This window comes from Cyclopterus lumpus, chromosome 2 (assembly GCF_009769545.1).
Source record: "Cyclopterus lumpus isolate fCycLum1 chromosome 2, fCycLum1.pri, whole genome shotgun sequence".
Taxonomy (NCBI): Eukaryota; Metazoa; Chordata; class Actinopteri; order Perciformes; family Cyclopteridae; genus Cyclopterus; species Cyclopterus lumpus.
The window spans coordinates 10657519-10680673 of NC_046967.1; the positions used below are offsets into that span (position 1 = coordinate 10657519).

The 23155-nt window shown below is 45.5% G+C and overlaps 1 protein-coding gene across 1 annotated transcript in view; it reads right to left on the reverse strand.

Moving 5' to 3' along the window:
* Window positions 1-16671, reverse strand: part of LOC117740449 (striated muscle preferentially expressed protein kinase-like) — a 35356-nt gene extending 18685 nt beyond the window's left edge. Inside the window, exons 1-5 of the mRNA XM_034546868.1 lie at window positions 16302-16671; window positions 5651-5749; window positions 2472-2622; window positions 706-1437; window positions 180-541 (exon numbers count right to left, since the gene is read on the reverse strand). Coding sequence (XP_034402759.1) covers window positions 180-541; window positions 706-1437; window positions 2472-2622; window positions 5651-5749; window positions 16302-16671 — 1714 coding nt within the window. The remainder of the gene's footprint in view (window positions 1-179; window positions 542-705; window positions 1438-2471; window positions 2623-5650; window positions 5750-16301) is intronic.
* Between the last annotated feature and the right edge of the window lie 6484 nt (window positions 16672-23155).

A 23155-nucleotide genomic window follows, 5' to 3' on the forward strand; every position in this document is an offset into this window, starting at 1 on the left:
TGTTGTACTTTTATTGGGATTGTAATTTACAGACAACCTATAACAAAACATTAAAAGGTCACCAAAGATCCATAAAGACGGCTCACATGTCAGGTTGAGAGACCTGTCAATCAAGGCAAACATACCTCCACAAATATATCCAAAGGAATTTGTTTACACAATAATCAGACAATACGTACTAGCTTCTTTCTGGCTAACGTTCCCCTCTTTCCTTCTCGCGTGGCTCCCGTCCGCGACACATTCGGCCTCCGCGGGTTCGTCCTCCACCAGGATGGTGGGGATGCTCGCTCTCGTGGCCGGAGACGTCCGTCCCGCCTCCGCCTTCTTCCTTTTCGTGAGCGGGCTGACGGAGGGAGTGGGTGATGGGGCGAGCCGGGGGGGCTTGGGCGGGTACTGGGACCCCGGTTCACTCGCGGTTCGCGGGGACGCTCTCTTCCCATTGGGGCTCGGCGGTCTGCGTTCTGCTTTGTCGTCCGTCTCCCTCCTCGGAGACGACGTGTTACCAAGTGTGTTTTTGTCGGCTCGGGTTTGAAGAGTTTCCCTGAGAGCAAACACAAGGGAACTGTTACGCAACACCGATAAGTATAAATATTAGATTTTGAGTCGTGTAAAATTGAATATCATTTGTCCAGACTTGTTGGGGAATAACTCATCCGACAAAGAAACATGTGATTTAAAGAAGAAAAAAGATAATTTTATCCAAACCTGGTGAGGCTTTTCCTTGTGGCTGTTGGCGAAGGTTGCCCTGGTAACTGGCGAACGTGTGCCGTCTCCATGGTAACAGAGGTTTTTTCCGCGCTTCCTTGTGACGAGCCCTGTGAATCTGCCCGCGTCATCGCGCTCCTCTCGGGGTTGGTCCTCAGACCCGGTGGAGCCGCTCCCTCCTCCAGGGCTCGCTCCCTGGCCTCCAGCTTTTTAACCACTTGGGGAGGAATGGGCTCCAGCTTCCCCGTGGCGAGCCTCCCTTTCTGCGACAGCTGCTCAGTGGAGTAAGCCTTCTTCAAGCTCGGTTTCCCCACGAGTTTCTTGATCCTCTGGAGCTCCTCGGCAAACTTGCTCTGGTAGCTCTGGACCTTCTGGGAGTAGCTCGTCTTGTCCTCTAAAGACGACGCTCGCTGCTTGAACGCCGCTCGCTTCTGCAGGACCCGGCCCTCCTGTCGGACGGGGCCTCCCGGTACAGATCCGACTCCCCCCGGCGGCGGGTCGGCGCTCGCCCTCCGCTCCTCAAAAGCGAGGACCTTGTCAAAGATCTTGGGCCCTGCGCGAGCCAGTTTGGGTGTCATGACAACACTGTTTACGCTCGATGTCTGAAAAGATCGGGGATCTGACGGTTTGGTTTTATCCGGGTCTTGGTCTTTGTGCGCACTGGGAGGTGGATGGGGAGAAGACGGGGGGACACGGGAGGAGAGCCCCTGTGATTCGCCGGCGGTTTGAGTCCTAGAGGGGTGAGGGTTGAGGGGAAACGGAGGCGTGGCGTTAGAGCTCTGGTGCAGCCGCCGGAGGCGTCGGGAGAGAAATAAAGAAGCAGACGAACGTCCGCTTGTGTCATTTTGTCATGTGTTTGTTATATTTCGCCGGTGGGTTCCTCGTGTCTGTGCTCTTGCAACAACGTCGCCTACATGTACGATCTCAAACGTTCCCCCGGAACTTAATCTGACCGACTGCGGTGAAGTCGGAGGACAATGTCGCATCAAAAAGAAGAAAAAAAAAAGCTTGCTGCTCTAAGTTTTAAATACGAAAAAACATGCCTAAAAAAAGAAAGCTGTGAATCCCATGATCATTCATGCTAATATTAGCTGGGATCAACGCCTAGCAACCCATGCACGCCACAGCAAACCTATAACCATGTGGTGTTAATCCAAAAAGGGGGCGGGGCCGCTCTACAAAACATGCAGTGGCTAAAAAAGAGTCGTCACAGAAGTGCCGAATAACACATCTGAGCCGATTGTACCATCGTGTATATAAGAAATATGAAGTGATTTTTTTTAAATTAGACCTGTGATCATCGTTAGATGGAAACCGAACCACACTCACAGCAATAAAAACAGAGTCGAAGGAAAGTGTCACATCAAAATAAAAATGGGAAGTAACAAAGCTGTGTGAAAAAAGCTTCACTATATGAAATAAGAGTAAAAAATAAAAACTTATTACACATGGAGTCTATGTAGGATGTAATGCATTGTCTTATGTGTCAGTTGTCTGTGCGATTTGGGGGTTTGTGGCCAGTCTTTTTTTGTTTTTTTTAAGTGGAATCCTAAAAATGAAATGCCATGTGCTATAACGGCATAGAAAATGTCCTCCCTCTGTAGAGGCTGAACATGCTCCCATAGTAGTCGCTGCCTACAGAAACACTTTCCTCTGAGCCCTGAACAGGCCGTGCCAGGTTAGCGTGAGACGCCCGGATCAGCGGTTCCACACCCAGGTGACGGACGGGGGGGGCCCCCTCGGCAGGAGCCCCGCCGAGGGCTTGCCTGGCAGGGTTTGCGGGGTCCAAGTGGAGCCCCGGCGGGCGGGAGCCCAGAGCGCGGAGCTCTCGCTCCACCACGGGGTCGTAGGCACCGGGGAGGGTGGCCCTGCGGTCTGACGCGTCGGGGTTATAGTCCATCATCCCGCCTCCCTCACCTGGGGGGGGAGAGAGAGAGAGAGAGAGAGAGAGAGAGAGATAATGTGTTAGTGTGATGCCCATTGATGCGTTATTAAATCAGGCTTTGGAGCGCCGATAGTTTGGATCAATCCACGGTTGTTTTTAGGTCCGATAGAATATCACCAGACAGAGATATTGATCGAATATAATAAAAAGGTTAATGCGTTCACAGATTTATTGAATTCATTTGTAAAGGGTGGGTTTGTGTGTATTAAACGTTGAAGCCCATTTGTGTTTAATGTCAACCCTCTTCAGTGCGTTACATATTGGAACATCCTTACACTCTGCTAGTAGCACTTTAATTTCTTTCTTCTTTCAGACATTAAAAAGCAGGGAAGAGGGCCAACTGTCTGTATTATATATAAACCACTACATCCCAAAAAGAACGACCGACTCAGCAACACAAAGAGTCCTGAGCTGGTAGAAAAGGAGGCCGTCGCAAAGCGGAGCAACTTGCACTAAGCACAAAAAAAAGGGGCGAGCTGGATCAAGAGTCTATCGATCGCTTGAGAAACAGGAAACAGGGCTACGTTGCGGAGCGGAGCACCACTTAAAGAGATCCATCGCAAATCAGGTAGTGATGGACATTTTAGTGATGAGCAAAGGAGACGGAAAAGCTTTGGCAGCGGAAAAAAAAAGGAAAGGAAAGAGCGGTCAGCAATCTTGCGTTAACGAACGGGGGAAAAAAACTAGAAACGGGGACGTAAAACGACAAGACCTGCAGCCACAAGCGATGGTGACTCAGCGGCACAGCCAGCAGACTATGAGCAAAGAAATAAAAGGGGTCAGGAATATATTACACGCTTCAAGGCCTGGACATATTGAGCTTCAAAATGCTGCTTTCTGTGCTGGTGTTTTGACATTTCCCCCAGAACAATCGTGTCTCATTCGTCCTCTGGTTTCAAACAAAGCCCTTCTGGACATGTGTGCTCTACTTTTTGTATGCAGCGGAGGCCGCCGCGAGAACAGCGAGTGATGCATCACCTCGTGCCCTCCCTCATCTCCTAGTCCCTTTCTGCATCACCTTGTGCACTCCCTTATCTCCTATTCCCTTTCTGCATCACCTCGTGCCCTCCCTCATCTCCTAGTCCCTGTCTGCATCACCTTGTGCACTCCCTTATCTCCTATTCCCTTTCTGCATCACCTCGTGCCCTCCCTCATGTCCTAGTCCCTTTCTGCATCACCTCGTGCCCTCCCTCATGTCCTAGTCCCTTTCTGCATCACCTCGTGCCCTCCCTCATCTCCTAGTCCCTTTCTGCATCACCTCGTGCCCTCCCTCATGTCCTAGTCCCTTTCTGCATCACCTCGTGCCCTCCCTCATCTCCTAGTCCCTTTCTGCATCACCTCGTGCCCTCCCTCATCTCCTAGTCCCTTTCTGCATCACCTCGTGCCCTCCCTCATGTCCTAGTCCCTTTCTGCATCACCTCGTGCCCTCCCTCATCTCCTATTCCCTTTCTGCATCACCTCGTGCCCTCCCTCATGTCCTAGTCCCTTTCTGCATCACCTCGTGCCCTCCCTTATCTCCTATTCCCTTTCTGCATCACCTCGTGCCCTCCCTTATCTCCTATTCCCTTTCTGCATCACCTCGTGCCCTCCCTTATCTCCTATTCCCTTTCTGCATCACCTCGTGCCCTCCCTCATGTCCTAGTCCCTTTCTGCATCACCTCGTGCCCTCCCTCATGTCCTAGTCCCTTTCTGCATCACCTCGTGCCCTCCCTCATGTCCTAGTCCCTTTCTGCATCACCTCGTGCCCTCCCTCATGTCCTAGTCCCTTTCTGCATCACCTCGTGCCCTCCCTCATGTCCTAGTCCCTTTCTGCATCACCTCGTGCCCTCCCTCATCTCCTAGTCCCTTTCTGCATCACCTCGTGCCCTCCCTCATGTCCTAGTCCCTTTCTGCATCACCTCGTGCCCTCCCTCATCTCCTAGTCCCTTTCTGCATCACCTCGTGCCCTCCCTCATCTCCTAGTCCCTTTCTGCATCACCTCGTGCCCTCCCTCATCTCCTAGTCCCTTTCTGCATCACCTCGTGCCCTCCCTCATCTCCTAGTCCCTTTTCCATTTGTCTTGTCGTGATGACACGGCGATCGACGCAAACGAAGCTTTGTGTGTGCAAATCGAGCGAGGGAAGAATACAAAATGTCTCCCGGGTGGAAGGAGAAGGGTGTCAATATTTCCGATCTATATTCAGACATGGAGAGGGGGCACGGGGGGGGGGGGGGGGGGGGGGGGGGGGGGGGGGGGGGGGTGTTCTGGGATGCCACTCTAACGAATGAGTAAATGCTCTTTCAGCAATTCCTTTGACCCCGTGGAAATGCGAACAGGAAGAGGCTCGTTGGGTTGGAACTAGAGCGTTTTTACACATTAGGAGATCAGGAGTAAGTGGATCAACATCTATTTGGCCCCTTCAAATGAAATGGGATCTTTAAGCCTGAAGCAGATTTGGCTCTGAACAACGGCTCCTCCATTTCTAAATAAGACACATCGTGACTTTGCTTCTTTTGACAGACAGACATTGTCAAAATATCAGAGTTCAGCAACAGCTTTGAACTTTGACTTAAACATCTGCTGGAGACATTTTAACTTGACTTTATGAAAGGAAATGAACGAAAGACCCGATGTTCTCGGACCATTTATTTGTTGTATTTTTCTTTTTAGGAATCGTCAGAAAATTCCAATCCAAAAGTCCAAACCACAGAAATACTAGAAAATAAGATTAAATCCTCACAGCTGGAAGTAAATACAGCTAAATCCTGACCAAGTCAAATAATAGTTTCCATCTTTCCTCTCAGGGTTCTGGGCTGCATGGTCCCCCCGAGACTGGAACTGGGGCAGTGTGTCACTGCGTCCCACCAAGAGGGATTCATGCAGGATCCAATGCTTGTTCTGGGCCAAGCTGACCCCCCATATTGACTATCACCTCATAAATAAGGGTAGAAGAGCTACTGAATATGTGCACGCTGCAGCTTTTTTGCATGAATCGCCCGCTCGCAACCAGAACGAAATACCTGAAGGTCCTCTCCGTCCAGCCTTGTCTTGGTGCCTTCCGGGCCCTTCTTTGGTTTCCATCTGAGGTTCTGTGGCCTCATCTTCTGTGGTCTCAGAGTCTGAAACCACGAGAAGAAGAAGAAGAAGAAGAACACACGGATGAGTTTAAGATGGAGGAAGAAGGCGTAGATGCAGGAACGAGACACTGAAGAGGTGGAGGAGGAGGAGGAGGAGGCTGAAAACAACAACTGAGTCTGGGTGAAAATGACATTTCAGGTTTGCTTAGCGGCACAGAGTTTGATGGGTGCTTTGAAAAGAGCCCCCAGAGTGGAACAAAATGGGTTGAAGATGAAGCGTGACGTGACGCCAGCTGTGGCTTACAGAAATACATGGCGGAGGCGTCGAGGGTCTGGAGCCATTTGACTTTGGGAGCTTAGTTTCCCTTCGTTAGACTGAACGCGTTGTTCCTCTTATTCCTATGTATGTGGTTCTAGAAATGTGAACATCATTGCTGGCATCCTTCTAAAACACAGTACCGCTTCACCCAGAGTTACAATTCAATGACGCCGAAAAAACAGCGCAGAATATCAAGGAAATAATGCCAGAAAAGTGGGTGTTAAAAATGATCTTTTTACATTAAGACTCCAAACCAAACTAACATGTGTCCAGGTCATAATTATGAGAGGATTGCTAAGCAGCCTTTTCAAAGCGCAACGACATGAAGTGATGTTTCTGTGCAGAGTGACTCGAGTAAATGGTAGATAGAAAGGGAAATCACAAAAAGGGAACATGTGCCAACAAAAAGACGGACACTTCATTGCATTCGATTACAGAGAGAAGAGACAAATATAGATGTGGACAAACACAATATTATGGAGTACTGGTCCCTCGATGGGGAATTGATCTAAAAAACATTAATAACAAGAAAACACAATGAAGTGAAGCGTGCTGAGAGAGAGAGAGAGAGAGAAACCACAGATGCAGCAGGGTCACAGTGAACCACATCTCTGTGGCTGAGGTCACATCAGCAAGGGGGGGGGGGGGGGGGCAGATGGAGTCATGGAGGGACGGATGGGAAGAAGAGAGAAGAAAACAAAACCCCCCCAAAAAATAAAAGGTGAATCAAGACGGGCGGGTTTACCATAGCTTTGCTTTCGGCAGGAGCGGAAAACTTCACTTCCATAGTGGCAGCAAGAGAGGGCAGACGGGAGAGCACCGTTACTATGGAAACCAGCATCTCTCTCACCCACACGACCAATCCTCTTCGTACCCATTAGAGTCTAAAAATCACCAGCCAAGCTGCCGGGTGGCTGACAGATACGTGCGCTGGTTAGAGAGCTCGCGGAGGAGGGTGGACGACAACCACAAAATAGGTTCATTGCGCCTCACGTCAGAGTCAGAGCCTGATTAGATCATTCCAGAAGGTCTGCCTAATGGTAAGAAAGCCAGTGCAACATGAACAATCACCATCAACTTGTGCATGTGCGCGTCTCCCCGGGTGTGGGCATGGAGAACCCACCCATCTGTGTTGAATAGCTTGCACAGTGGGCGCGGGACATCGACTCGGCTATGTAATTATGAGGGAATATATATATATCAGCTTGGGCGGCTTGCATTGATATGTAAATAGGATTTGGAGGGGAGTACAGCGAGCCTCTGGTTTGGCTTGATCGCAGCCGGAACAAATACTATAACATAAATCATCGAGGCCACATATTATTCACTCAAGCATTTTATGCAGAGGCAATAGCGTGATTACAAAAATATTGCTTTTGTGGGGGTGGATGTGCAACACTCTGTAAGCAGTAAAAACATCGAAATACAAAAGGAGCAATATACATGTTCTACAATGGCGACTTTCATATGTAAAGGAAGTTATTAGGGGAATAAATCAAAGTGGAGCACATGCTGTCAAAAAGGCTATAAACACAAGACGGAAAGAAAAGGCCTAGAGATCTCTAACAGATAAGAAGAGACCACGATAGAATGCAGTCGACGGGGTGTAAAGCGTATACTGACAACACACCATGGGTAAATCTGCCAAATGTCCGCGTGGAATGCCCAGTTCTCTGAAACAAAATACAAAAGTACAATGTATTATTCAGCAGCAAACACAGCCAAAGATGTTATACACAAATCACGAGAGTACAAAACTGCAAATGCCCAAAAAGACCAAAAGACCTTCGTGTACGACGACATGTTATCCAAAAAGGTATCAAATGTGCACACGTCTCGAGTTGACTCGGGGAAAACTGCATGGCAAGAAACGCGAGATTTCATAACGGCATCTACTGGAATATTCCTGTTGCTGTGTCACAAAAATAATCCACAAATCCAAAGAGACGCTAGTTTTTGGAGCTTTTTCCTGGTGTGACAAATGTCTCGTTTTGTCTGACCGACGGTCCCAAAAAAATGCGTTTGTTTGAGTATAACAAAAGACACAAAAAAAAGCAGCGGCTGAAAAGGTAAGAACAACGACAGCTGCTTATTAATGTGGTCTTGTTGCCCACTCAATTAGTCTTTAAGTCTCGTTTCGTTCATCTAGACCACCGACTCATATCATCACATCGGGAGAAGCTTCAGCTGAGAGTTGATAAACGGAGAACATTGAATCTTCTCCCGGCTCACACATATCTATCTCAAAGACCAATTCCTGAAACGATAACTATATCTGACAAACTCTCTGGGCCATGTTTCTGATGAAGCTGTCAATCAGCAGCAGGCGGAGTGACTCACTGCAAAAGCGCGAAATGAAATGACTCATTTGCCCCCCCCCCCCCCCCACGTTAAGCTGCCGTTTGACTCCAACGAGAGGCCTCCCTTGTTGTGGCCTCAAGGCAATCATATCAGCGAAAAAAAGCCATGCAGCCATTTCTGCATTTGGTGAATACTCCCCCCCCCCCCCCCAAAAAAGAAATATTCAATAGGCATAATCCAAATCCTACGAGCAGTGTTCTCACAGATCTGCTGCTGGAAGCGAAACGACGAGTCTCACGGGGGGGGGGGGGGGGGGGGGGGGGCATTGATGCAGGATTGAGGCGAAGCGAAGTCAGAAAGCAGCTCCATCCCTTTTCGTAGTCCTCCTCACTGGCTGCCCTGATTCTCACGTCTCCACGAAGTGTAGCCCACTGACACACTTTTCACCTGGAGAAACCGGTTCTGACAACTACTCATTTATAAAAAGACAACACACGACTTCAAAAAGGCGTGATATATATATTTCCCCCCCAACACAGAATTAGGGTACAGGGGGATTAGTGCGCCTCTTTCCGTGGCAGCGTCATAAGAGCTGGATTTTTTTCCCCCAGCAATTAAACTCATTTTTCTACCTGGCAACCAGAGTTTTTTCCTGGGCTGACCTTCTTCGTTACCTTTGCACATTTGCCCTTGATTTCTTTTTTTCTCCCCCCGACAGATAAAAGACAACAAAAGGCAGGAAACACGGCATCCGTGCTTTCGCTCTCTTGGCTTTAACCCAAACAGAATCGACGGTGCTCGGTTGTAATCAATATACTCCCTAGAAAATAATGACAAAATGTTTCTTTTACCGCTATTATCCGTTAAAGGGTGTGGCACGACATCCCAATATGTCGAAACCTACTAATATCTCTGAACAACAACGATACGAGCTTCACAACACAATCCTTAAAAGCATTTCCTATTTCACAACGGAGCAAAACTCACCTGAAATCTCTTCTTGGACCAGATTTTCTTCATCTCTTCCACGTAGTGCGTCCTGTCAAGCGTGCGAGATTACCTGTGGCATGAGCTCACAAGAACATCCCCACAACCCCAAAAAGCCCAGGGTGTGGCATCATCCAACAAATGGAGAAGGAATTAAAGAAAGAAAGATTTTAAAAAAACGGGATTGAGCTGCCTTTTTGCGCGTGGGTGTGTTTACTCTCCGGTCTGGCGGCAAGATGGGGGGGTGGGATGAGGGGGGGGAAGAGAGAGAAGATGCAAATAAGCCGGAGCCAGGTGTCTTTGTGTCTGAGCGCGCATCCGCTGATGTGAACAGCGTCCCTCTCTGACGTAGACGCTGCCTCTGGAGGAGGCGATGCTCAGCTGGCTTGTCCAACACCACCCCCACCCCACCCCATCCCACCCACACACACACACACACACACACACACACACCTCGATCGAGAGCTCACTCAGTGCAGGAGGAGGTGGGGGTTGGAAGTCGGAGCATAAGGGGTGTGTTCTTGATTGCGGTGATGAGAGTGGTGAATAAGAGGAGGAGGAGGAGGAGGTGGGAAAAGATGAAGAAGAGAGCATCAACAGAGCAGTGGGAGTGAAAAAGAAAGAGTCAGAGAAAGAGAGAAGAGAAGAAAGAGAGAGAGAGAGAGAGAGACAAAGAGAAGAGATGGAGACGCGAGAGCGTTGGTGGGGAAAAGATTCACGAGGGAGGAGGCGAAGCAGAGGAGAAACAGGAGGAGGCGTAGATGACAGGATAGATGGGATGTCCAGACGTTAAAGGGGGGGAGTGAAATATATCTCTATTTCCTCCTGAATATAAACACAAACAAACCCTCACACCATTCTTAAACCCTCCTCCTCTCAGTCTATTCTCCTATAAAGCCCACGCGCTGTCAATTATGTATCTATATTCCCCGTCTGTTAGCTTTAACCAGCGATAGGGTCAAGGTGACCGAGGTCAAGGTGACCCCCTTACGCTGGATTACAGCACCTCTTCCAGGAACATTACAAGCAGCAGCCACAGAATAATAATCATTTTCATCATGGGTTAATCTCGTAGTCTAATAAACGATGGGTAACAATAAAGCAAAAATGTTCATTCTCCAGAGCTCAATGCAAAGTCTAGGAAACCAAGACAGCGTTCGACACAGGAACAGGTTGTAGTTGGCCATCGCATATGTTCATCTCGGTAAAACCTTATTGATATTACACTCATATCCATTTTCTACACAGAGGCCTTTGTATTATAAAACACTCTCCTTCAGCGTGTCTGATTTGTTGAGCGAACGTGAGGAGAATATGAACTGCCTCCTCGCCATTCCTTCGAGCCTCCGTCTGACACCCGGTAACCGTTCCCTCAGACACACCACCACCTCCATCACATTAATCTAAAAACAATCACCGGCAGACCCCCGATCTCCGACTAGCCAACTCGACTCCACGTCCACCTTTCAGAAGAGCTCTTCTCCTCCCAACGACGTGCTCTCGAGCGTTGTGAGGTGAGGTGTGTTGTTGTTTACGACCTTGTAAACAATCAATGTGAGATTTACTCTGCGAATCATTTGAATTCTGGTCATTATCTATTTTTTCCTACTTCATTTTGACGACAATCACCCAGCTGTGGTTGGTATTTAAACATCTTGCATCTTAAAAAGACATCCCCATCTAGATTTAAGTTGGAATAGTCGTCCTCTTTCACTGAACTCAAATCGAGATGCAGTGGATTTTCACTTGTTATTTTAATAACAAGCCTCCCTCCAGTCGCCTTCGCCCGCCTCGCACTCCTCCATCAGTGAGAGGCATTCGGTCCGGCGCAAAGTGCAGCGATCGATACCAGTGCTCTGTGCGTGATATGGGATACACCCCCAAGTAACAGTTAAAATGCACCGGATCAATAAGCTCATCGTAGCACGAGATTCCATGACCATCGCCCAATGAGAGGGTGGGCAAGCTTCCATTTGCTTGGAAATATCTCTCATGGGGCTGTTTTTTTGTTTGTTTTTTTACACTCACTAAAACCCAAAAGGACTCATCTTCCACCGATCTCCGGCTGGAATATGAGAAAATATCGGCCATTGAGGAAAGATAATTCGATTGTATATGTGGTTTATCTCCCTCTGGAATCTGGTTTTGTTTGATGTCTCACGAGGTCACATTTTCCTCTGCACTGCTTCCAAATCTGCAGGATGCACAGACTTGGCCATACGCCAATCCTCGTTAATGACGTCTGACATCGGCAACGCATCTCCCTTTACGAGTCCCATTTTTTAACGCCGCTGCTGAAGCAGCCTGCGAATGTTTTTGGGACAGGTGAAAATCAGAACACGCTGTGGTTTAATTATCCTAATACAACAGCAGAGTAAGGAGACTTCACGGAGACCCATCGATTTTTTGTGACAGAGGCTGCTTTCTGTGGAGCAGGCCTTGATGGATGCCTTCCAGGCCTGCAGCTTCATCGGCAGCACGTCTGGCAGAATCGATGCGCAACGGAGAACAGATCCTGAATCTGCTGCTTGTGCACATCACACCGTTTCTCACGTCCGACGAGACCTTCCAGATCATCTCATCAGCTGGTCGCATCTGTCCAATAGCACAGCGACACACCCTACATTGTTCGCTTAAAAATGAGTATGTTCTTAAAACTCTTTATGAAATCCACAAAGTCTCACGTCAGATTTCTACCACATCAGTGTCATGTGTTAGATGTTTTGCTTTGTATGAGAGAGGTGTATACAAAGAGATAGTGTGAAGAGTATGAGAACCTATAGGTTGTGAACGCATTGGAAGATGCGATCCAGCATACTTTCGTCGTCCCAGACCAAAAGCATAGTCCGTGGAGACAACTCACACCATGTATGGCGACCATTCATCCGAACAAAGGAAGAAGAACCAGTCTTATAGCTGATGCTTCTTTATTTGCCCCCCAAAACCCTTCAGAGGCAAATGTGGCCAATGTTGACAGTCTCGCCGCAACCCGATCCTACCAACTAATCCTCGCCGAATCCCAGAGGGGTTCCTGTGAATGGCCGCCTACCAAGCGGGATGGAACACAAACACACTTTTTTTGCCAGAACAAACACCGGGGAACAAGCGCTGGCTTTCCCCCCGTCACATATTGCCTCAGCTGCCCCATGAGAATAGAGAACCTCATTAATTGTAACGTATACTTAATCCACTCGAACATAATATTCAGATAATGTGAAATCATCAAGCAGCTATAGATTATTTCTGCCCCGGTATGCCAATGGGAGACAGACTGCGTCGATCAGAAATGGTGAGAACAGGAATGCCGTGCAGTGAGCAATCCACAACGGGCGTTGAGCATCGCTTCAACTGCAGATATGGTTTCATTTAAAAAGGCCGACATCTGTAGCATATAATATACATTATTTGCCTATATTATTTCACTTAATACAACATCTGTTTTATTTCATATCCCCGATGTAAACAAGCCTTTAAAAGCATCAGCAAAGTCTCAGATTGAGCCATTAGTCTAATGGCACCTCCATGTATTTATACTCCTGTTAATTAGTTTAGGGAGTCTCATTTCAAATCTTGTTATCTGGACCTTTGTTCACATCGGATAATGTAAAGGGGCCTTTGAGGGGATTTCTGTAATTTCCTCCTTCAGTATTTAAATGTTTGAGAACTTTTACCTTTGTGGAATGCGACACGGCACAGAAGACACACATGCTGAATCTAATTAGGCAGCGGACTCGAGTGCCTGACCTTGTTTTCATTTCCATTACCGCTGTTCCACTTAGTTGAGCATGCTTTGGTAGATTCCCTGCCACAGCGGGATCCTTCGCTATCGCAGTACATATTTTGTATTGACGCCAGCTCCCACTCACCTCTCTGCTTCCTGCTTCTCGGCCCACTCTCGCCTTCCCTGGCGCTCCTCAAAGCTCTCCGTGCATCAAGCAGCTCCTTCCGCCACATCGCTCTCGACCTTCCTACGTATGTTCCTTTCGAAAACCGACTAGCTGGCTACTTCTGCCCCGAAAGATCCTCTCCTCTGCGCACAAGTCTTCCAAAAAGGGCCTTTCCATTGACACCAACCACTCTCTAAAAATTACTCCAACAGGACCATTTCTCCCAGTTTCATCTTCTTTAAAAATGGCTTCCACTGCAACATGAAATGAGAAATAGTCTGCCGGACCTTTTTAAACGTTATCTTCCTTACGTCTCGCCCGAGTCCTCCCCAACTTCGACTGCCTTGGGCAGTCTATTTCCAGTCTTGTGTAGTACAACCCCTTCAGTTGTACTGTACTTTCCCTTTGCACCCCTTTGCCTGCCCCCAAAGTCATAGCAGGAGATTTAACACAGCGCTACACAGAAACCGGACGACCTCAGTTGTCCTCTGCAGGTCACTCTGCTTGGACTCCGTGGAGTTGTGAATCTCAAAGTACAATGCAGACATGTTATACGCCATTAAGGATCGGCTACAACCGCACGTAGATTATGGGACAGTTGGAGTCTTTTTGCAAGTTTTATAACAGCTGATTGCCCTGTTGAGTAGATCTGATCCCTCTGTCAACCGGTCACTACATTATAGAACGGTGATGCAACCCAATTAAATTGGCCCAGAAACCTTCATCTAACTGATCAGACAGTTATCGTTGGTTTAGCTTAAATGTTGATTTAAGCTAAACCAAATAAAGTTAACTAGTTAACTTAGGTCAACCACTGCCCTAGTCACCTGCCAAGCATACACATTGAAGACATCTCCTGCTTGCCCACCCTGTAGTAGGCTCTCATACACCAACTCTCCTCCTTCCCAGCTTAAATGATACGTATCTATACCAGCTTATCCCAACAACTTCCTCCCACTACTCCCCTAACACATATCTCTCAATCAAACACATTGCCTTAGAGATGTGTTTCCCATCTGTTTTGACATGTGACCCCTAAAATTAGAAAGATGCATACAGCTGCAGGCTTTTGAAAACCGAAGAAACTGGAACAGAACCATGCTGTTTTTCTGCTATCTTGTTATGTTGTCCAGACCCACAGGTTGGAAACCACTGCTTTAAGTCTTCGATGTTATCTCGTAACCAGTTGCAAGTCATGTCTGGGACATTCATGGCCCTGCGTCACAATCCTCTGCTTTTGTAAAAGCATGCCCGACAGCATGTTCATCAAACGCCCCCCCCCCCCCTTCAGAGGGTGACGTCAGCGAAGTGGTCTAGACTTGTGACACGGCACCACTGTGGCTTCTGGTTGGACTGATCTCTCAGGGTGAGCTCTTAAAGTGACAGACCCGACTGCCCATGTGCGTGGCTAACCCATACAAATACACATCCCCCGCCCCCCCCCAGTCTCTCTTTCATCACACCCGGCAGTGATTGAGAGTGACAGCTCCCTGCGTCTTGACCATGGCGAAGCTATAATTATCTGTGATGTCTGCTGGTGCAATCGGAGAAGGGGCCGGCGGCGTCCACGCACCACTAGAGCACGAACCCCCCGGACAGCATGGCACATACCGGGCCATAAATAACCACTGTTAGAGATAGAGGCAGGAGGAAGGCAGAGGTCAGAGAGATAGCGAGAAAATGGATAATAAACGAGGACCAATTCCAAGGTCTATTCAATGCATATACGTAATAATAAAATATTTAAGTTTCACAGCTATGCAAGGCCTGTCTTATTTATTTTGTTTAAGTATATTGTTCCAGGATTTTTGTGGGCAAGACTAGGAGCAAGAAAATGCATGTAAATATAATCTGTGGCGTCTTTTAGCGCCGCAAGAAAAAGCTCATTCATAACTTCAATCGAGCTGAACCTCGCAGAGAGACAAGTATACAAAGAGCAGAAAAAGGAGGTTCGGAGAGGTCAGAAAGTGGAAACCAACGCTGGGATTGCAATGAGATCAAAAACCAGGAGGGCGAGACCGAGAGGTGCTGAGTGATGTGCCAGCTGGACGCTGTGTGCCAGCTCATAGTGTGAGAGCAGGTGACACGCGAGCCCGACCGTCCACTTTCTCCAGAGGCCGAGGCAACGAGGCCGCGATCGAATCCAGCCGGCAAAACAAGGATCACTTCATTCCGTATTCTAGGCATCTGTCACTCAAATGGATGATGCACGGTCAGCAGTACTTCCTCCACCGAGTGCAACGTTAAAATCCTTGTAAATACAGTTGATGAGCCAGCTCTAAAAACATGTTCTGCTTATCAGGCCCCTTAACAGAGTAGAACATCCCCCCCACCCAATCGAATGTGGAGGTTTTGGGTACACCTGAAGCTTCACGACACATGCCGTCCTTATCAGGCAGAGGGGACAAGATAAACTGGGCAACGGTAGACAATCCGACCAGATCTGTCACCCGAGGAAGCAAGACACGAAATAAAGCATTTCCAGACGGGTTGATGATTACCAATAACAACGACTTCATCATCAACACAGCCGATGACATCTGATTCATTTTCCTTTGTTTTTACAGAGGCTTATGGGAAGTTCCCACACTTCCTGGCTTAATTTAGATATAACCTATCCGTATAGGAGTAATATTTCTACCAGTTGCACAAATTCCAGCTTCCTCAGCTCAGTAAACACAACAAACAACGAGCAAAGATGCAGCTGTGCGGCTACTAGAAAGCAACCGCAGTCTCTACTCACATCCACCAGCTATTGTTGAGCATCTCGCTGCAGACATGGAAAACATAGGTACTGTCTGAGGATGAAAGCAGTCTTGGATCTACGATTGCTTTGTCTGGGTGAGCTTTCCCTCACGGATAATGTTTCAAGGGATCCGATATCAATGGATCAAACCACCTGTGAACTGATGTTCCAATGTTTGTTGTACATCAGCCGGTGTTTTGTTCATTAAAAGAAATACGAGAGCATTAAAAATCTGTTATTGGTCCATTTGAGGACCCGAAATGAACCATTACCAAACATATGTTCAAGGCTTTGAAATGGAATGAAAGGAAAATGTCTTCCTGTTTAAAGAAAGTTTCAGTTGCTTGTGATTACCTTCGCCGAGGTCCATAATGGCCAAGACAGCGCTGCAGCTTGCTTCTCCCAGCTCATTGGTCGCCGCGCACGTGTACAAGCCGGCGTCGCTCATGCGGCAGTCCCGAATCCACAGCCCGCCTGAGTCCTGGGCTTCAGATGGGGGCAGTGGCTCATCGTTGTGGTACCAGGCCAGCGAAGGTTTGGGATATCCGGCCACTGACACCCTCAGTCGGATGTCACAACTTGTTCCCACCGCGGCTTTACGGAGTTTGCGGATGAAAACTGGCGGCGCGGGTTCTTCCATTGCGGCATCAGCATCCGGAAAAATGTGGTCCTCTGTGACTTTGGGCCCCTCGAGACTGCGACTGGATCCGGGGCCTTCTGCCATCTCGATTTCTTGTCAGACTTCTTTACGGACTCTTACTTTTTATCTCGTAATCGATTGGGTGATCAAGCTCGGCGGCAGTTATTGAAGGCCTCTTCTGAAAGACTCCATTGCCTCGGGTGTCTCTGGACCCTTGGGGAGTGCAGAGGATGCTGGGCTGTTGCACTGGGCACTGTAATGACCAGAGCACATCCATTAGAATGACATCGCAGTTATGTCATACCTAATAAATACAGTATTTACAGCTCATCACATTCAATACAATTGTCCATATATTCAAACGGATTAAAACAACACCATAGTTGTAGACATTAATATGACAAGCACTCTCTTGCAGTTATGTGAATAAAGACTTCCCATCCATAAAAAAAACATCATTGATGTGCTTTTGTACCGAAGCTGTGGAAACTGTTGCGTAATGTCTTCTGTTGCTCTTGAGACGCCCACTCTGAGAAAGGTACTCAAGTGGTATCGCCCCGATATCACAGCTTTTGCTTCGTGACGACAAATGTTTAACAAAACCGGCTTGCCATAATTATTGATCAAAGAAAACATCAGCATTTGCTGCATATGCATATACCGTATAATATCCCGCTAATGCTGATCCAAAGAGTCGCTTAAAATAGACTTTACCCGATAATAGAAAGAAATGCATCTTACCTCACTTTTGCCCTTAAAGACGAAAGGAATCCCTTTGGACATCCCCGCAAAGTCCAAGTTAAGGTAACAAGATCCATGGAGCAAAATATTTCATCTCAAATCTTCTGCTGGAGCCCGTGTCTCTCCGTGTCCTTTGGTGAGATCGGCCTGGAGGTGTAAGTCCCCCCGAGATCATGTAGCATTAGCAGCCGCGGCCATGGACCCTTTCAATAGACCGAGAGGGAGAGACCCTTTTCCCTAAAGGTCATCCACTCAGGCCTTCTGCCCTTGTGTCTTTCCACTAACTACATTTGAGTACTAAAGAAAACACACACTTGACAGACCTTTTGAGCTTTTTACTACTTACAGCAGCTCATGTTATCAGTCTCTCTCGTTCTCTCTCTCCTATCTCACAGCTCCCCCCCCCCCCCTCCCCTGCACCCCCCACACCCTCAGGTTGAGAATGACAGCTGCACCACCACCAATAGGTCACATTTCTTGGGCTGCCATGTATGACACACACACACAACATTATGTAAAGTGTGTGTAAGTAAGGACATTTTGGCCGGTCCTTAGTTGTGATGGTTATGCGCGTGTCCTCACGAAGATAGAAGGACAAGCTTTGTGTGTGTGTGTGAATGTGTGTGAGACAGGCAAAGACAGTATGTGTGACAGTTGGAGTTGCTATAAAAAGAAAGTCTAAGAATAAAGACCGGACAGTAATTCATACAACTGTAGGGCGGTGATATAACAATACAATGAGAGTAGTCGTCACAATACCACACGAGACATTTATTCAACTTTTGAGCCGTTTTGAGTCCATTTGGAGCGTTTTTTTGCATGCGTTATATTTGTACGTTTTTCTACACATGATGTTTTTACTTTTTAACTATTTTAAAAGTAAAATAAAAACGATCGCTCACTAAGATTTTTAATAAGGAAACAGACAGACTGAGAACTAATTATATAGTTCGCTCATTCAGTTTTTACAGTAAAAGCCCTCAAGTAACTTTTGACTTTTTTAGCCTTTATTTTACCACGTATTAAACTTGATCTAAATATACTTCTACTTGTTATCTCTTGTATCCACTGTACTTCTTTATTCTGTAAAATACCATTCATACTTCCCTAAGGAAATAAAGCAAAGATTGGATGAAAAACTGAAAAAAGTAACTGCAGAAATACATTTTTTCCTGCTTTCCAATCCTGTCAATAATGTCAAACCCCTCAGATTGTCATTGCAGCTTCATTCACGTTGAGAACTTGTAAAGGTTTGATTAAAACCTCGTAACGTCCACTATGACGTGGCGTGTCATGGTGTAAACAGCGAGCTGCAATGCCGTATGTATTTCACCGTTTATTTATCTTTAACGTTACACAAAATCCATTTATTAGCGGCACCTTATTTCAGCTCCTCCCATTGTTAATATTGTGATATTTTGACTGTTTCTAATATTTCTCTAGCTGTGACTATCTGGAACACTGCCGACTACCCAAACCTGATGTGACATTTCGCCTTCTGTGAAATTGTGGCCGCCAGATTTGGGCGTTTCGACCAGACCACCTGCACAAAAAAACCTGAATATGAGCCACTCTGCAAGTTTCCCAGCTAGAAAACACGTGGAAGACAAGTGCGTATTGTTCAGAAATTTTGTGGAAGCGAGGGGAATATTTTTGTCCTGAATATATTATAATTTGTGCTTTTCAATACAAATAGTCGTATGTGAAGACAGGTTTCAAGTAAAAGCAAAAGTCTCCCAACATGGTCCCAATGAGGTGTGGTAACTTCATAATTGCTTTCTATCCAATTCATTCATTGGTTTCTTCAAAATAAGTAGAACAATAATATGCTGGAATTAATTATTTCATTTCAAAAACTAACAATTGGGGTTTGGTCATTTTTTACATTATTTCTTAGGACGTCCTAAGGGATGTGAAAATACAATTTCCCATATACATATTAGTTTTATCAGGTTAATATTCTTACATTAAAAGTATATTTGAAGAAAATGCTGAAGGAATTATGCTGTAAATAATGTAATATGGATCTTTCCTATTTAGCTATTTCAGATGTATAATCTACATTGAGTTATTGGGACAAATGTGAATGATGAGAAACAAGCTGAAATATGCGCATACTATTTCAGTATTTCAATATTGTGTCTGTGCTGTGTTTTGGCCCACACTCTCGTGAAGCACACGTGTGGTGATGTAGCGTTAGTGTTGTACTGCCCCCTTGTGGTCAACACAGCACATTACAAGATTACTCATGTCACAAATGTGCCTGTCAACGCCACACACGTAAAACAAGAAGTAAACAAAGAGTAGACGGCCATGACAGTGAGCCAGTGTGGACAACACCACAACCCATGGAACCAGAGAGGCTGAACACAATGTCGCAGTCATGCTTCTATTTATTTTCAACTGTGACGTCGGAAGTGCCATCACACTGTAGTTGCTACTTTTGACCACAGTGGGCGCTATTTAGCAAGTCACAGTCTCACTTTAAATACCATACCATTGTGCAGGTGGTCTGGTCGAAACGCATAAATCTGGCATTCAGAATTTGAACTTTTCCATTTTTTGAGGGAGACAGAATACGAAATGTCATAACAGCTGGAAACCCACTATTTACAACAATATAACAACTTTCAAGATGTTATATTTTTTAAATATAAATTAAACTAGTACAATATATATACTATTATAATATATTTGGTAAACAACAATATGCAACAAACAAGTAATAATTATCCCAAATATACTCATACATGTATGAATTGTTTATGGCATTTAAAATGAGACTAACTTGCTGAATAGCACTCACTGTGGCCAAAGGTAGCAACTACAGTGTGATGGCACATCCGACGTGACAATACCGTATATAATGTATTAGGAAAACATAGAAGAATGTCAATGCATGTTTATTATAACTGTAAGGTGATTCAAGTATGAATGGAATGCATTGATCATGGGGGGCATAGTTAAAATGGTGGCTTCACAGCTGTTTCCAGGTGGTAATATCTTGTTGCGCAAACCGGAAGTGGGAAAAGCTAGCGGAAGTAGGGGAACTATTTCGTGGGACGTTTTACTTTATTGAAGCGGTTAGCCAGTAGCATGTGTATTTAACACAGCGAAACCATTGGTAAGGGGGCTATTATTCTTTTCATGGGAATGGAACAAACAAAAACAAAAAAAAGCCTCTCTTCCTTTGAGTTTATTTGCCATTGTACTGTTAGAAAATCATGGTTTCGGTGATCAACGCTTACCCCTTTTGAAGTAGGAGTTGTAGCCAGAGAGAGAATCGCAAAAAAAAAAAAGATAATCCAGGAACAAAACAGTATGAACCGACACGGGGCAGGAGACAAACAGGGTTTAAATACAGGGGGAAGGTGCAGGTGATTAGACACAGAAGGAAACAATCAGGGACAGGAAGTGCAGGGAACAGAGGAGACAAGGACTTCAAAATAAAACAGGAAACAAAAATCCAGACCGTGCTTCATGAGAGTGTGGGCCAAAACACAGCACTGCCACAATATTGAAATAGTATGCGCATATTTCAGCTTCCTTCTCTCATCATTAACATTTGTCCCAATAAAGCAATGTAGATAATACATCTGAAATAGCTAAATAGGAAATATCCAGATTACATTTATTTAAAGCCCAATTCCTTCAGCGTTTAATGTGGCTTTGCATTTTCTTGAAAAAAAACTTTTACGTAAGAATAATAACTTGATAAAAAAGAAAATATAGACAGGTGCTTTTCTGTGGTTATATGGATATCCTGATTGTTTGAGTGCAGGCTATTATTTAGTATAATGGGTAAAAGTCTCAGAGAAATAAATAATAGGTTGGAAAATTGTATTTTCACATCCCTTAGGACCTCCTAAGAAATAATGTAAAAAGACCAAAACCCAATTATTAGTTTCTGAAATAGAATTAATTCCAGCATATTATTTTTCTACGCATTTGGAAGAAACCAATGGATGATTTGGATGGAAAGCAATTATGAAGTCACCACACCTCATTGGGACCATGTTGGGAGACTTTTCTCCTAAAAGTTACAAGAAAACATGACTCGCATGACACAATATTATTGCTTCAACTGTTTGCACGACCGTGCACAGTGCATGTGTTTATTGCCAGACACAAATATAATCCACAATGAGGTAATTGTGATCATAGACGGGATCAGTTTTTCCCAGATCCTCAATGCTGGCTGTAACTGAACAGGATCCAAACCAGTTGCACCTGAGGGTTCATTCAAAAGAAAAGCCGGAGTTACTTGAAATCTGTCATCTTGATGTACGACTATTTGTATTGAAAAGCACAAATGATAATATATTCAGGACAAAAATATTCCCCTTGCTTCCACAACATTTCCAAACATATACGCACTGGTCTTTCACGAGTTGTTTAGCTGGGAAACTTGCAGCGAAGGTCATACTCAGAGGTTTTTTTGTGCAGGTGGTCTGGTCGAAACGCCCAAATTTGGCGTCTACAATTTCCACTTGTCCCGTTCCTGAGGGAAGACAAAATGTCAAAACACAGATCGGCTGAAATGAAAGAGTCAACAGTTGATTCAACTTGAATGATAAACCCACAAAAATGTCACGACTAACCTTAAAAACAGCTGTTTTAAGCTTTTTTAACTAAATATTAATACTGTTGTTTATTATACTTCATGTTTTCATTCTAACAATAAGACGGAGAGACGCATCGTTTTCAATATCCCAACATTTCCATGCATACAGGAGGGTTATTGACATATTCCCTTACCACACTGGATCTCTGCAGTTTCGTTTTCACATGCAACAACGGTAATCACATCTGTTGAAACAGGAGAGAAGGTCAGATCTCAGCTTGCATTCATAACTTCTTCAATACTATGTATGTCAGCAAGTCCTCTGCACTCACTGGCTGGTTTGACATGACAGTCGTAGGCGATCTCAATAAAGCTAACATCTGAGTAATCCTGCTGGAACATCGTCGCATCGGGTTTGGGTAGTCGGCAGTGTTCCAGATAGTCACAGCTAGAGAAATATTGGAAAAGGTCAAAATATTGCACAGTCAAGACTTTCTTTTGGTGAAATATTCGTTCGGGGATCATTTTTAAAAAAAACAACTAAATTCCAACCTTTTAAAATAAATAAATATAGCCAGCTGTCCTGTCTTATTAAACATGCTGGGTTTTGGTTTGGAGTCCATTTCCTATACACTCACTGCACAAAAATTAGTAAGTAAACAAAAGGATAACCCCTTACACGAGCTTGACCCAGTAAATCATGCCCGGGTGTAAGGAGTCCCCGGTGAAGACCGTGGCGGGCTTTGTTCTGTTGCTGCAGTCGGCGTCGCTTTCCACACCAGAGTGTATTTCCATCACTTCAATCATTTGTCCCGGAGCTGAACACACGGATCACAATATTAACAATGGGAGGAGCTGAAATGAGGTGCCGCTAATAAATGGATTTTGTGTAACGTTAAAGATAAATAAACGGTGAAATACATACGGCATTGCAGCTCGCTGTTTACACCATGACACGCCACGTCATAGACCAGTCCTGCAGCAAGATATAGTGGATGTTACGAGGCTTTAATCAAACCTTTACAAGTTCTCAACGTGAATGAAGCTGCAATGATAATCTGAGGGGTTTGACATTATTGACAGGATTGGAAAGCAGGAAAAAATGTATTTCTGCAGTTACGTTTTCCATCCAATCTTTGCTTTATTTCCTTAGGGAAGTATGAATGGTATTTTACAGAATAAAGTACAGTGGATACAAGAGACAACAAGTATATTTAGATCAAGTTTAATATGTGGTAAAATAAAAGGTTAAAAGGCCAAAAA